This window comes from Scyliorhinus canicula, chromosome 6 (genome assembly GCF_902713615.1).
Source record: "Scyliorhinus canicula chromosome 6, sScyCan1.1, whole genome shotgun sequence".
NCBI classification, from domain to species: domain Eukaryota; kingdom Metazoa; phylum Chordata; class Chondrichthyes; order Carcharhiniformes; family Scyliorhinidae; genus Scyliorhinus; species Scyliorhinus canicula.
In genome coordinates, this window is record NC_052151.1 from 224,781,121 (window position 1) to 224,794,351 (window position 13,231).

The 13,231-nt window shown below is 50.0% G+C and overlaps 1 protein-coding gene across 1 annotated transcript in view; it reads left to right on the forward strand.

Annotated features, from left to right (window-relative positions):
• The window catches only part of LOC119968060, a 51,135-nt gene extending 39,426 nt beyond the window's left edge, over positions 1-11,709 (forward strand). Inside the window, exons 8-10 of the mRNA XM_038801159.1 lie at positions 2,340-2,450; positions 6,029-6,085; positions 11,479-11,709. Of these exons, the coding sequence (XP_038657087.1) occupies positions 2,340-2,450; positions 6,029-6,085; positions 11,479-11,709 (399 nt within the window). The remainder of the gene's footprint in view (positions 1-2,339; positions 2,451-6,028; positions 6,086-11,478) is intronic.
• The last annotated feature ends 1,522 nt before the right edge of the window (positions 11,710-13,231 follow it).

Genomic DNA, 13,231 nt, shown 5'->3' on the forward strand with positions numbered 1-13,231 from the left:
AGGAGAATTGGGATGAGAAAAAATATCAGCCATGATTGAATGGCGGGGCAGACTCGATGGGCTAATTCTGCTCCTATGTCTCATGATCTTATGTGCCCCACTCTTACCCTTGTTATCCTTTTACCCTTAATGTACTTGTAAACCAATTTAGGATTTTCCTTTTTTTTAACCTGCCGGTATCCTTTCATGTCCCCTCTTCGCTCTCGAAATGTCCTTTTTAATAATGTTTTTTCACATTCTATATGCCTCTCAGGCTTCTGCTGTGTTGAGCTCGAGATATCTGCCTGTTTCTCCTGATCCAGTGCTGTACACTCCTCGATATCCAGTGTTCACTGGATTGGTTTGCCCTTCGCTCTCCTTATTTCCTGCTTGAATGCACCCCACTGTTCTGTCACAGATTTACCTCACAGAATCTGCCCCAAATCATACCTGATCTTATTTAAAAAATTGACCTTCTCCACTTTTGAACTTGGATATCAGTCCCATCCTTGTCCTGTTCCAGAACTATCTTGAATCTGACTGAGTTATGATCGCTGTCTGCAAAATGCTCCCCCAACGATACTTCAGCCATTTTCCCAGCTTCGTTACCGAAACTTAAGTTCAGGACCGCCCCCTCTCTTGTTGGACCTTCTACGTACTGGCTTACAAAGTTCTCCTGAATACATTTTAAGAATTCTGTTTCCCTGTCAACTTTTACACTATGGCTATCCCAGTTGAGGAAGTTGAAATTCCCACAGTCTCTGAAATTTGTCGTCATATCTGCTCTATTTCACTCGGACTGTTGGGGGGGGGGGGGGGGGGGGGTCTATCGAACATTCCCAGCAATGTGATTGTTCCTGTTTGCATTTTTAGTTCCACCCACATGGTTTCAGTTGAAGAGCCTTCTGAGATGTCATCTGTCCGTACTGCTGTAATTGATTCCCTGAACAAAATTCCCCCCCACTCTTTCACCTCCTTCACTGACTCGCCTGAAGACCCTATATCCTGGAATTAATGAGATGCCAATCCTACCCCTCTCTCAACCATATCTCAGTGACAGCAATGATCATACCCCCATGTTTTAATTCACGCCCTCAACTCATCTGCCTTGTTTGTCAGACTCCTTGCATTCAAATAAATACCATCCAATCTTGCTGAACTCTCTGTTGACTTAACTGGCCGAGACATTCTTATCTTCCTAACTGACTTGATGTCTCTTCAAATTTTGGCTGTGCATCTATCCCTGCTGACCCTTCTCTCAGGATCCTAGGCCACTGCCACCTTAGTTTAAACCTTCCCCAACAGCAGCAAAAAACCTCCCTGCAAAGACTCATTGTGGTTCCGTTTTGGTTCAGGTGCAAACTGTCCGCCTTGTACAGGCCTCACCCGTCCCCCAAAACGGTCCCAGTGCCCCAGAAATCTAAAGCCCTCCCTCCCGCACCATCTCTTCAGCCACTCATTAATCTGGACTAACCTCCTATTTCCATACTCACGAAAATGTGGAACAGGAACTAATCCAGAGATTACTGCCTTCTGGGTTCTGTTTTTTAATCTACTTCCTGGCTCCCTAAATTCTGCTTTCAGGACCTCATCCCCTTTTCTGTCGACATCGACGGTACCAATGTGTCCCACAATATCTGTCTGTTTGTCCTTCCTCTTCAGTATTCCATGTAGCCGGGCAGTAACATCCCTGACCCTGGCACCAGGAAGGCAACATACCATCCTGGAATCTCTTTTGCGGCCACAGAGTCACCTGTCTCTTCCCCTTACGACTGAATCCCCGACCACTATCGCCCTGACATTCCTCCCCCTTCCCTCTCGTGCAGCAGACCCACCCATGGTGCCATGAAGTTGGCTTCCACTGCTTTCCCTGACACCGTCATCTCCCCTCCCCCCAACAGTACCCAACACGGTATATCTGTTAGAAAGGGGGAATAGCCACAGGGGGCTCTTGCACTACCAGCCTCCCTCTACTCTTCCTGGCGCTGACCCCATGCCCTCTCTGTCTGTTCAATCCCTCACCTGCAGAGTGACCACCACACTGAACGTGCGATCCACGACGTGCTCAGCATCGCGGACCCTCCACAGCGAATCCACCCTCAGCTCCAGCTCCGAAACGCGGTTATCCAGTAGCTGCAGTTCGGCATACTTCCTACACACGTGGTCACTGGGGACAACTGAAGCTTCCATGATTTCTCACATAGTACAGGAGGAGCATAGCGCGGGTGTGAGCTCTCCTGCCTTGGCTACCCCAAAGCCCCTTGTTTATTCCCATCATTAACATATATAATAATTGTCATTGTAAATATAGTTTGACTCTCTGTCCTCCTATGCCATTGACGTGTCTTTCTGATTTTCAGGTGGTGCACATTGTTCTTGGGTTTGCTGTGATAATGGCAGCCTTTGGGGTTTTATTGCTGAATATTTGGGAAGTTGTAAGACTGGGTTTCGTCTGGTGGTTCACGGTTCAGGTATGTTAGGTGTTTTAACTCGATACGGCATTGGGCATGACATTGATAAATGGGCTTCAATATTGTCACAGGAAAGGGTGTTCCAGAATGTTGACCCATCGACAGTTCATGTTCACAGTATCAACATCCTGGGGGTTACCATTGATCAGAAACTGAACTGGACCCAGCCACATTAATACTGTGGCTACCAGGGCAGGTCAGAGGCTGGGAATCCTGCGGAGAGTAACTCACCTCCTGACCCCCCCAAAGCCTGTCCACCATCTCCAAGGCACAAGTCAGGAGTGTGATGGAATACTCTCCACTTGCCTGGATGAGCGCAGCTCCAACACTCAAGAAGCTCCACACCATCCAGGACAAAGCAGCCCCGCTTGATTGCTCCCCTTCCACAAACATTCACTCCCTCCCCCACCGACGCACAGTGTCAGCCGTGTGTCCCATCTACAAGATGCACTGCAGCAACTCACCAAGGCTCCTCAGGCAGCACCTTCCAAACCCACAGCCACCTCCATCTAGAAGGACAAGGGCAGCAGATACCTGGGAACCCCACCACCTGGAGGGTCCCCCCTCCAAGTCACTCCCCACCCTGACTGGGAAATATATCGGCCGTTCCTTCACTGTCGCCGGGGCAACAGCCTGGAACCCCCTCCCTAACAGCACAGCGGATGTACCTACAACACGTGGACTGCAGATGATCAAGAATGCGGCTCAACCCCTTCCCGGGGGGCAGTTAGGGACGGGCAATAAATACTGGCCAGCCAGTGATGGATTAAAAATAAATCATTGAATGTGAGGGGGCAGGTTGAGAGAGTAGATAATAAATAATAGTGGACATCCTAGGATTTATAAAGACAGGCACAGAGTTTAAGGAAAGTGAGTTGTGAACGTTTATAAAACTCTGGTTCAACTGCACTGCACAGTAAATGGCAGATGCGACAGAGGCAGATTCCATGGATTTCACAGCAACCAGTCGTCAGTGACCCCTGTGAGCTACAATATCTCGTTCCAACTCTGATCAGCTCCAGAGTGATTTCAGTTCCTCAGTTTAGACGATCTCGCCTCTGAATACCCTCGAAAGCTGCTCTGCCACAACCTCTGCTCACGTCCTGATGTTCCAATCTCTTCTCCTGGGACTGCTTTCCGCGAGATTTGCACAGATCCACTCCCGCCTCTGCTTCCCGGTAAAATTCCAACTCCAGTGCAGACCACGAGCTTCACTAATCTCGCAGCCCCCGGGGTTTCTCTGAACTCCAGTCTCGCAGCTGCAACGAGCCACCACAAATGCCTCCCAGGGCTTCTCTTTGAGCTGCAAACCACACAAGGTCCAAACCGCAACCAACCTCTCTCTTCCAGTAAACATACAGATACACCGTAGCCAGCGAACCATTTGAAACTCCATCCATTTTCAGGATGACGTGACCTTTCACTGAAAGCTTTTAAAATTAATTTAGGTCTAACTCCCAAAACAAAATGTCTCTCTGGACTGCTCTTCTTTGAATGCAGTGTGGACACCATGGGCAGAGTTCTCCGTTCCAGCGGCTAAGTGCTGGCGTCAATGGAGAATCTGACAGGAAAATCGGCGCGACCCCCCCCCTCACCGATTCCGGTACTGGTAAGAGGCTAGCACCAGCGGCGCGTGAACCTCGCGCGGAAAACGGCTGGAGAATGGCCGGGTCTCGATCCGCGCATGCGCAGTGTTCCGGAGACTCCCCAGCCTCTGAGAGACAACATTCCTCCCCATCTCCGTTTGGAATGGACGGCCCCTTATTGTTAAACAGTGACCCCCTCCTCCCCTCCCCCCCTCGGTCACGATTCCCCCACAAGAGGAATTATCCTTTCCACATCCACCCTGTTAGGACCCCGAGGACCTGGAGTTTTTACAGCTGTATTCCGTGGGTGGGAACGGATGGTCCCGGCCTAGGTCTCAACGCTGACAGACCCGATTGACGTCTGTGTTGTGCCAACCGCGACGGGAACCATTTAACTCGGTGTTGACTACAGTTAACCCCTTCAGGCCCACTCAGAGGCCTCAGGCCCGGTGGCAGGTTTTAGATTCGGAAACCCCGCAGCTGGCCTCGCTGCTCGTGAATCGAAATTATTCATCAGCGTCTTTCGGGAGAATTCCAGCCTGGCGGCTTCAAGTCCAGATTTTATTGATCGGATTTGAACCGCTTGTCATCAGGGCCCCCGAGCTGGGTCATTAGGGGCAGCACGGTAGCATTGTGGATAGCACAATCGCTTCACAGCTCCAGGGTCCCAGGTTCGATTCCCGGCTTGGGTCACTGTCTGTGCGGAGTCTGCACGTCCTCCCCGTGTGTGTGCGTGGGTTTCCTCCGGGTGCTCCGGTTTCCTCCCACAGTCCAAAGATGTGCAGGTTAGGGTGGATTGGCCGTGTTAATTTGCCCTTAGTGTCCAAAATTGCCCTTAGTGTTGGGTGGGGTTACTGGGTTATGGTGATGGGGGGAGGTGTTGACCTTGGGTAGGGTGCTCTTTCCAAGAGCCGGTGCAGACTCGATGGGCCGAATGGCCTCCTTCTGCACAGTAAATTCAATGTATTAGCCCAGTCACATCACCGCGACGTCACCGTATCTCCTCTCAGTGAGGCGTTTTCACTCGGCATTCCTGAATTGTGGAACACTGTCCCAAAATGTGAAAAAGGAACTTTACCCACTCTATCATTACCCACTTCACAAATCTATAATGGCGGCCTCGCGGCGTGCTGGGCAGTGTCTTGGCCCCTTGAGCTTGGGGTTGGAGTTCCACCACCAGGACTCGATGGCCAAGGTTCAGAACACGGTCAGACAGGTTGAACGTCCCCCACATGAGGAAACATCCTCTCCACATCCCACCCTGTCAACACCCCTCAGCATCTTAATCAAGTGGCCTGTGCCTGTGATAAACTCCAGCGGGGAAAACTCCACGTTGTCGATTAGAAAAACTGGGACGGTTCTGCTCGGAGAGCAGAAGGTTGAGAGGAAATTCGATAGCGGGTTCTCAAGGCCGTGAGGGGGCTGGAAGACCCGAGGGACACAGATTTTAAGGTGACTGATTAAAAGAAGCAAGCAAAAATGAGGATCGGACCCAGAGAGTGTGGGGGAGGCCGGTTTGATCAGGGTCAGAGAGCCAAAACTGATTTATTAACATTAACTCTGGGTTAACTATGTACAAGACAACAGATGAATAACGGTAAGATCAAGCACAAGCAACCTCTCTCCAGCTTCCTCCAGCCAGTCTGAGGTCAGCTGACTCTAACATTCACTTATATACTAGTGAGACTCCTACTGGTGAGTTGGTGAATTACAACACAATCATGCTATCACTGCAGACACAAGGGGCAGTACAGCCATTGCTATTTTCTCACCATTCTCTGATTCCAAGGCAGGGACAGTGTGCGTGCCTTGGTGGGACATCTTCAGATGGCACTGTACCCCGTGTCTGTTGCCCTTGTCTTGGGCGCTGGGGTAACGTGTTTGAAGGCGCTGTCGGAGAAGCCTTGCTGAGTTACGGCTGTGCATTTTGTACGTTAGTGCCACTTCCCCTGACTTGTCACAGTCTCTCTTTCTGTTTCTGTCTACCTGCAGTGTATCATATCGGGAGTGTTGTCCATAGTAGCGGAGGACAGGCCCACTGTCAACATGGTAAGCAAATTAACTGGTTAATTGCTTTTCAGATGATACAGTCGGCCCCACATCTCTCTCTCACACTCTGTGCATCTCCTGTCTCTGTCTCTCTGGCTCTCTCTCTCTCTCACACACTCTTTCCATCTCCTGTCTCTGTCTCTCTGGCTCTCTCTCTCTCTCACACACTCGTTCCATCTCCTGTCTCAGTCTCTCTAGCTCTCTCTCTCTCTCACACACTCTTTCCATCTCCTGCCTCTGTCTCTCTGGCTCTCTCTCTCTCTCACACACTCTTTCCATCTCCTGCCTCTGTCTCTCTGGCTCTCTCTCTCTCTCACACACTCTTTCCATCTCCTGTCTCTGTCTCTCTGGCTCTCTCTCTCTCTCTCACACTCTGTGCATCTCCTGTCTCTGTCTCTCTGGCTCTCTCTCTCTCACACACTCTTTCCATCTCCTGCCTCTGTCTCTCTGGCTCTCTCTCTCTCTCACACACTCTTTCCATCTCCTGTCTCTGTCTCTCTGGCTCTCTCTCTCTCTCACACACTCTTTCCATCTCCTGTCTCTGTCTCTCTGGCTCTCTCTCTCTCTCACACACTCTTTCCATCTCCTGTCTCTGTCTCTCTGGCTCTCTCTCTCTCACACACTCTTTCCATCTCCTGTCTCTGTCTCTCTGGCTCTCTCTCTTTCACACACTCTTTCCATCTCCTGTCTCTGTCTCTCTGGCTCTCTCTCTCTCTCACACACTCTTTCCATCTCCTGTCTCTGTCTCTCTGGCTCTCTCTCTCTCTCACACTCTGTGCATCTCCTGTCTCTGTCTCTCTGGCTCTCTCTCTCTCTCACACACTCTTTCCATCTCCTGTCTCTGTCTCTCTGGCTCTCTCTCTCTCACACACACTCTTTCCATCTCCTGTCTCTGTCTCTCTGGCTCTCTCTCTCTCTCACACACTCTTTCCATCTCCTGTCTCTGTCTCTCTGGCTCTCTCTCTCTCTCACACACTCTTTCCATCTCCTGTCTCTGTCTCTCTGGCTCTCTCTCTCTCTCACACACTCTTTCCATCTCCTGCCTCTGTCTCTCTGGCTCTCTCTCTCTCTCATACATTCTTTCCATCTCCTGTCTCTGTCTCTCTGGCTCTCTCTCTCTCTCACACTCTGTGCATCTCCTGTCTCTGTCTCTCTGGCTCTCTCTCTCTCTCACACACTCTTTCCATCTCCTGTCTCTGTCTCTCTGGCTCTCTCTCTCTCACACACACTCTTTCCATCTCCTGCCTCTGTCTCTCTGGCTCTCTCTCTCTCTCACACACTCTTTCCATCTCCTGTCTCTGTCTCTCTGGCTCTCTCTCTCTCTCTCACACCCTCTTTCCATCTCCTGTCTCTGTCTCTCTGGCTCTCTCTCTCTTTCAATTTCCCTTTCCCTCTCCTCTTCTCTCGGCCAGACAGATATGCAAATTAGGAGCAGGAGCAAGGCCACTCGGCCCATCGAGCCTGCTCCCCCATTCGATAAGATCGTGGCTGATCTGAATGTAACCGCGACTCGGATACAGAAACTTTATTTTTGTCCTTTTATTATTTTTGTAACTGCGATGTTCTGTGTTGAGTCCCTCAAGGTGGCTAAAAGTTGTAGTGCAGAACATCAAGCTGTTTAGTTCAGACAAAGCTAGTTGGTTTACACTACTTTGAATGATTCACACACCTTACCAAGTAATGGCTAACAAAAGAACAGTATTAAACCTATGCTGCAGAAATCTACATCTCTCTGATGCAACGGACACATAGTGGTTAGCACTGTTGCTTCACAGCTCCAGGGTCCCGGGTTCGATTCCCGGCTTGAGTCCCAGTCTGTGCTGAGACTGCACGCTCTCCCCGTGGGTTTCCTCCGGGTGCTCCGGTTTCCGTCCAAACGATGTGCACGTTCGGTGGATTGGCCGTGCTAAATTGCCCCTTCGTGTCCTCAAAGATTAGGTGGGGTTACTGGGTTACGGGGATAAGGTGGAGGTGTGGGCTGAAGTCTGGGTGCTCTTTCCTTGGGCTGGTGCAGAATCGATGGGCCGAATGGCCTCTTTCTGCTCTGTTAGTTCTATGATTCGATGAGTCTATCTCAACCTTTCACTGACACCTTCTCCCAGAATCCCAGGAGGCACAGTATATTTAGATAACTACTCTGTGGTGCCATCTAGTGTTGAGGTACATGAACATCTTCTTGTTGACCTTTTACACTCCCTACACGATACATATCATTCCAGTAACGGCTAGCCTTATCTGCTGATGCACACTTAGGTTTGTTCTCTCTGTCGTTTCCTGTCACGTTCTGCCTGTCATTTCTAATATTAATACCTTTCTCTCTTGTCTGGTCACTTTTCTATGGTAGACCACACCATCCCAAATTTCATCCCTTGCCCCCATTTAGTTTAAAGCCGCTCTATTTGCTGCGTTACTCAGCTCCCAACACAGTTCAGACGTAAACCTTTCCAACGGTTCTCCGCCCCACTTTTCATAGAATTTACAGTGCAGAAGGAGGCCATTCTGCCCATCGAGTCTGCACCGGCTCTTGGAAAGAGCACCCTACCCAAGGTCAACACCTCCACCCTATCCCCATAACCCAGTAACCCCACCCAACACTAAGGGCAATTTTGGACACTAAGGGCAATTTATCCTGGCCAATCCACCCTAACCCGCACATCTTTGTGACTGTGGGAGGAAACCGGAGCACCCGGAGGAAACCCACGCACACACGGGGAGGACGTGCAGACTCCGCACAGACAGTGACCCAGCCGGGAATCGAACCTGGGACCCTGGAGCTGTGAAGCAATTGTGCTGTCCACAATGCTACCGATTTCCCAATACTGGCAGTAGCGTTCCATAAACGAGAGCCCGCTTCTCCGGCCCCAGTCTCTGAGCTTTCATTTCTCTCATGTTAGTTATCCTAATAATAATAATAATCGCTAACTGTCACGAGTAGGCTACAATGAAGTTGCTGTGAAAAGCCCCTCGTCGCCACATTCCGGCACCTATTCAGGGAGGCCGGTACGGCATCCTCATGGCTCAGTATTCATAGAATTTACAGTGCAGAAGGAGGCCATTCAGCCCATCAAGTCTGCACTGGCCCTTGGAAAGAGCACACGACTTAAGCCCACACCAACCTCTCCCCGTAACCCAGTAACCCCACCTATTCTTTTTTGGATAGGGACTAAGGGACAATTTAACACGGCCAATCCACCCTAACCTGTACATCTTTGGACACTGAGGGACAATTTAACACGGCCAATCCACCTAACCTGCACATCTTTGGACACTGAGGGACAATTTAACACGGCCAATCCACCCTAACCTGTACATCTTTGGACACTAAGGGACAATTTAACCCGGCCAATCCACCTAACCTGCACATCTTTGGACACTAAGGAACAATTTAACACGGCCAATCCACCTAACCTGCACATCTTTGGACACTGAGGGACAATTTAACACGGCCAATCCACCTAACCTGTACATCTTTGGACACTAAGGGACAATTTAACATGGCCAATCCACCAAACCTGTACATCTTTGGGCACTAAGGGACAATTTAACATGTCCAATCCACCCAACCTGTACATCTTTGGGCACTAAGGGACAATTTAACATGTCCAATCCACCCTAACCCGCACATCTTTGAACACTAAGGGACAATTTAACACGGCCAATCCACCCAACCTGTACATCTTTGGACACTAAGGGACAATTTAACATGTCCAATCCACCCTAACCCGCACATCTTTGGACACTAAGGGACAATTTAACATGTCCAATCCACCCTAACCCGCACATCTTTGGGCACTAAGGGACAATTTAACACGGCCAATCCACCCAACCTGTACATCTTTGGACACTAAGGGACAATTTAACACGGCCAATCCACCCTAACCCGCACATCTTTGGGCACTAAGGGACAATTTAACACGGCCAATTCACCCAACCTGTACATCTTTGGACACTAAGGGACAATTTAACACGGCCAATCCCCCCTAACCTGCACATCTTTGGACTGTGGGAGAAAACCGGAGCACCCGGAGGAAACCCACGCACACACGGGGAGAACGTGCAAACTCCTCCCAGTGATCTGAGGGCGGAATCGAACCCCCAGGTCCCTGACGCTGTGAGGCAGCAGTGCTAACCGCAGTGCCGCCATTGATGTTTTCCTCTTTATTTGAAGCCTAGCTCCTCGTAAGCTCTACCCGAAACATCATTCCCAGTTCCCCCTGCGGGGGGGGGGAGGAGGTGGCGCCATCGTACTGTCGCTGGACTCATAGTCCAGAGATCCCGGGTGATCTTCCTGGGACTTTAATGAAACATCTGGAACTTAAAGTTGAATGAAACCATTTGTCGAAAAATCCCATCTGGTCCAGTAATGTCCTTTAGGGAAGGAAATCTGCCGTCTTTACCCGGTCTGGCCTACACGTGACTCCAGACCCACAGCAATGTGGTTAACTCTTACATGTCATTTCAGAGACCCCCTGGGCCTTCAGGGACCCCCGGAAATGGCCACTCAGTTGCAATCAGCTGCTACAAGGGAAACAAAAACAGAACGAATCCCGAGGGACCGCCGGGCATTGACCCACGCCCCAGAAACGACAACGGCAAACCCAGCCCTGCCCACCCTGCAGAATCCTCCTTACTAACATCTGGGGGCTGGTTGCAAAGTTGGCAGAGCTGCCGGGCAGACTGGTCAAGCAACAGCCTGACATAGTCATACTCACAGAATCCATGACAGATAATGTCCCTGACACCACTATCATTCCTGGGCATGTCCTGTCTCACTGACAGAGGTGGCGACACAGCGGGATAGAGTCGGGAGGGAGTTGCCCTGGGAGTCCTCAACATCGACTCTGGACCCCATGAAGGTTAAACACGGGCAAAGAAACCTCCACCTGGTTACCACGCGCCGGCCGCCATTGGCTGGTGAATCAGTTCCCCTCCACGCTGGACACCTCTTGGAGGAAGGGTGGCAAGGACACAGAATGTGCTCTGGGTGGGGGGACTTCAATGTCCATCACCAAGAAGGGTTAGGTAACATCACCACAGACCAAGCTGGCCGGGCGGAAAGGACAATAGCTGCTAGACTGGGACTGCAGCAGGGGGTGAGGGAACCAACAATAATGCTAACTCTCTATCGATTGTTGTAAAAATCCATCTGGTTTCACTAAGGGAAGGAAATCTGCCGTCCTTAGCAGGCCTGGCCGACACGTGACTGCATACCCACAGGAAAATGGCCGACTTTTAAATTCTCTCTGATATGACCCAGTTGAGTTGAAGAATGTTGGGCCACATTCCCAAATGAATCCCATGAAAACAGAAGGAAGCAGACCCATGCCTGAGCCACACCGGCTTTCTGAAGGTTGCCCTATTTTGAGATCTACCCTTTGCTCCCATTGCTGCAGATCCGAGCGTGTGTGGCGCTGAATATCATCGGTGCAATCGTCGCCATTATTAACTCATTCATATACATGGGGTCGGCTGTACAACTGGCTGGATGTTCACACAATGACTGTGAGGTACTCTTCAAACCCAATCACCCAGTCCCAGAGGAATACTGGGGGAAGGATTCAAAAGTTTGGGGCTTGATGCAATTCAGGGAGCGCAGGGCAATCATTGAGAGCATTAGAGAGTAAGAAAGAAGCTGAGGAAATGTGCGATAGGGCGGGAGAGGGATACAGAGACTGGGAGATTGTGGGATAGAGAGAGAGATAGATTGGGAAAATGAGGGACAGAGAGGGATGGAGAGATTGGGAGAATGTGACATGGAGAGGGATACAGAGATCGGGAGTGTGTGAGATAGAGCAGGAGAGGGATAGAGAGATTGAAAGAATGTGAGATAGAGATGGAGAGGGAGAGAGAGATCGGGAGAATGTGACATAGAGATAGAGAGGGATAGAGAGATTGGGAGAATGGGAGATGGAGAGGGATAGCAAGATCGTGAGAATGAGAGGTAGAGATGGAGAGGGATAGAGAGACTGGGAGAATGTGAGATAGAGATGGAGAGGGATAGAGAGACTGGGAGAATGTGAGGTGGAGATGGAGAGGGATAGACAGAATGGGAGAGTGTGAGATAGAGATGGAGAGGGATGGAGTGACTGGGAGTATGTGAGATAGAGATGGAGAGAGATAGAGAGACGAGGAGAATGTGAGATGGAGAGGGAGAAGGTTCGAGAGAATGGAAGAATGTGAGATGGAGATGGAGAGCAATAGAGAGATCGGGACAATATGATATAGAGATGGAAGGGGATAGAGAGACTGGTGGAATGTGAGATAGTGATGGAGAGAAATAGAGAGAATGGAAGAACGTGAAATAGAGATGGCGAAGGATCGAGACATTGTGAGAACGTGAGATAGAGATGAAGAGGAATAGAGAGACTGGGAGAATGTGAGATGGAGATGGAGAGGGAAAGAGAGACTGGGAGAATGTGAGATAGAGATGGAGAGGGATAGAGAGATCGGGACAATGTGATATAGAGATGGAGAGGGATGGAGAGACTGGTGGAATGCGAGATAGAGATGGAGAGTGATAGAGAGATTGGGAGAATGTGATTTAGAGATGGAGAGGGATAGAGAAAATGGAAGAATGTGAGATGGAGATAGAGAGGGATAGAGAGATTGGGAGAATGGGAGATGGAGAGGGATAGCAAGATCGTGAGAATGAGAGGTAGAGATGGAGAGGGATAGAGAGACTGGGAGAATGTGAGATAGAGATGGAGAGGGATAGAGAGACTGGGAGAATGTGAGGTGGAGATGGAGAGGGATAGACAGAATGGGAGAGTGTGAGATAGAGATGGAGAGGGATGGAGTGACTGGGAGTATGTGAGATAGAGATGGAGAGAGATAGAGAGACGAGGAGAATGTGAGATGGAGAGGGAGAAGGTTCGAGAGAATGGAAGAATGTGAGATGGAGATGGAGAGCAATAGAGAGATCGGGACAATATGATATAGAGATGGAAGAGGATAGAGAGACTGGTGGAATGTGAGATAGTGATGGAGAGAAATAGAGAGAATGGAAGAACGTGAAATAGAGATGGCGAAGGATCGAGACATTGTGAGAACGTGAGATAGAGATGAAGAGGAATAGAGAGACTGGGAGAATGTGAGATGGAGATGGAGAGGGATCGAGAGATCGGGAGAATGTGAGATGGAGATGGA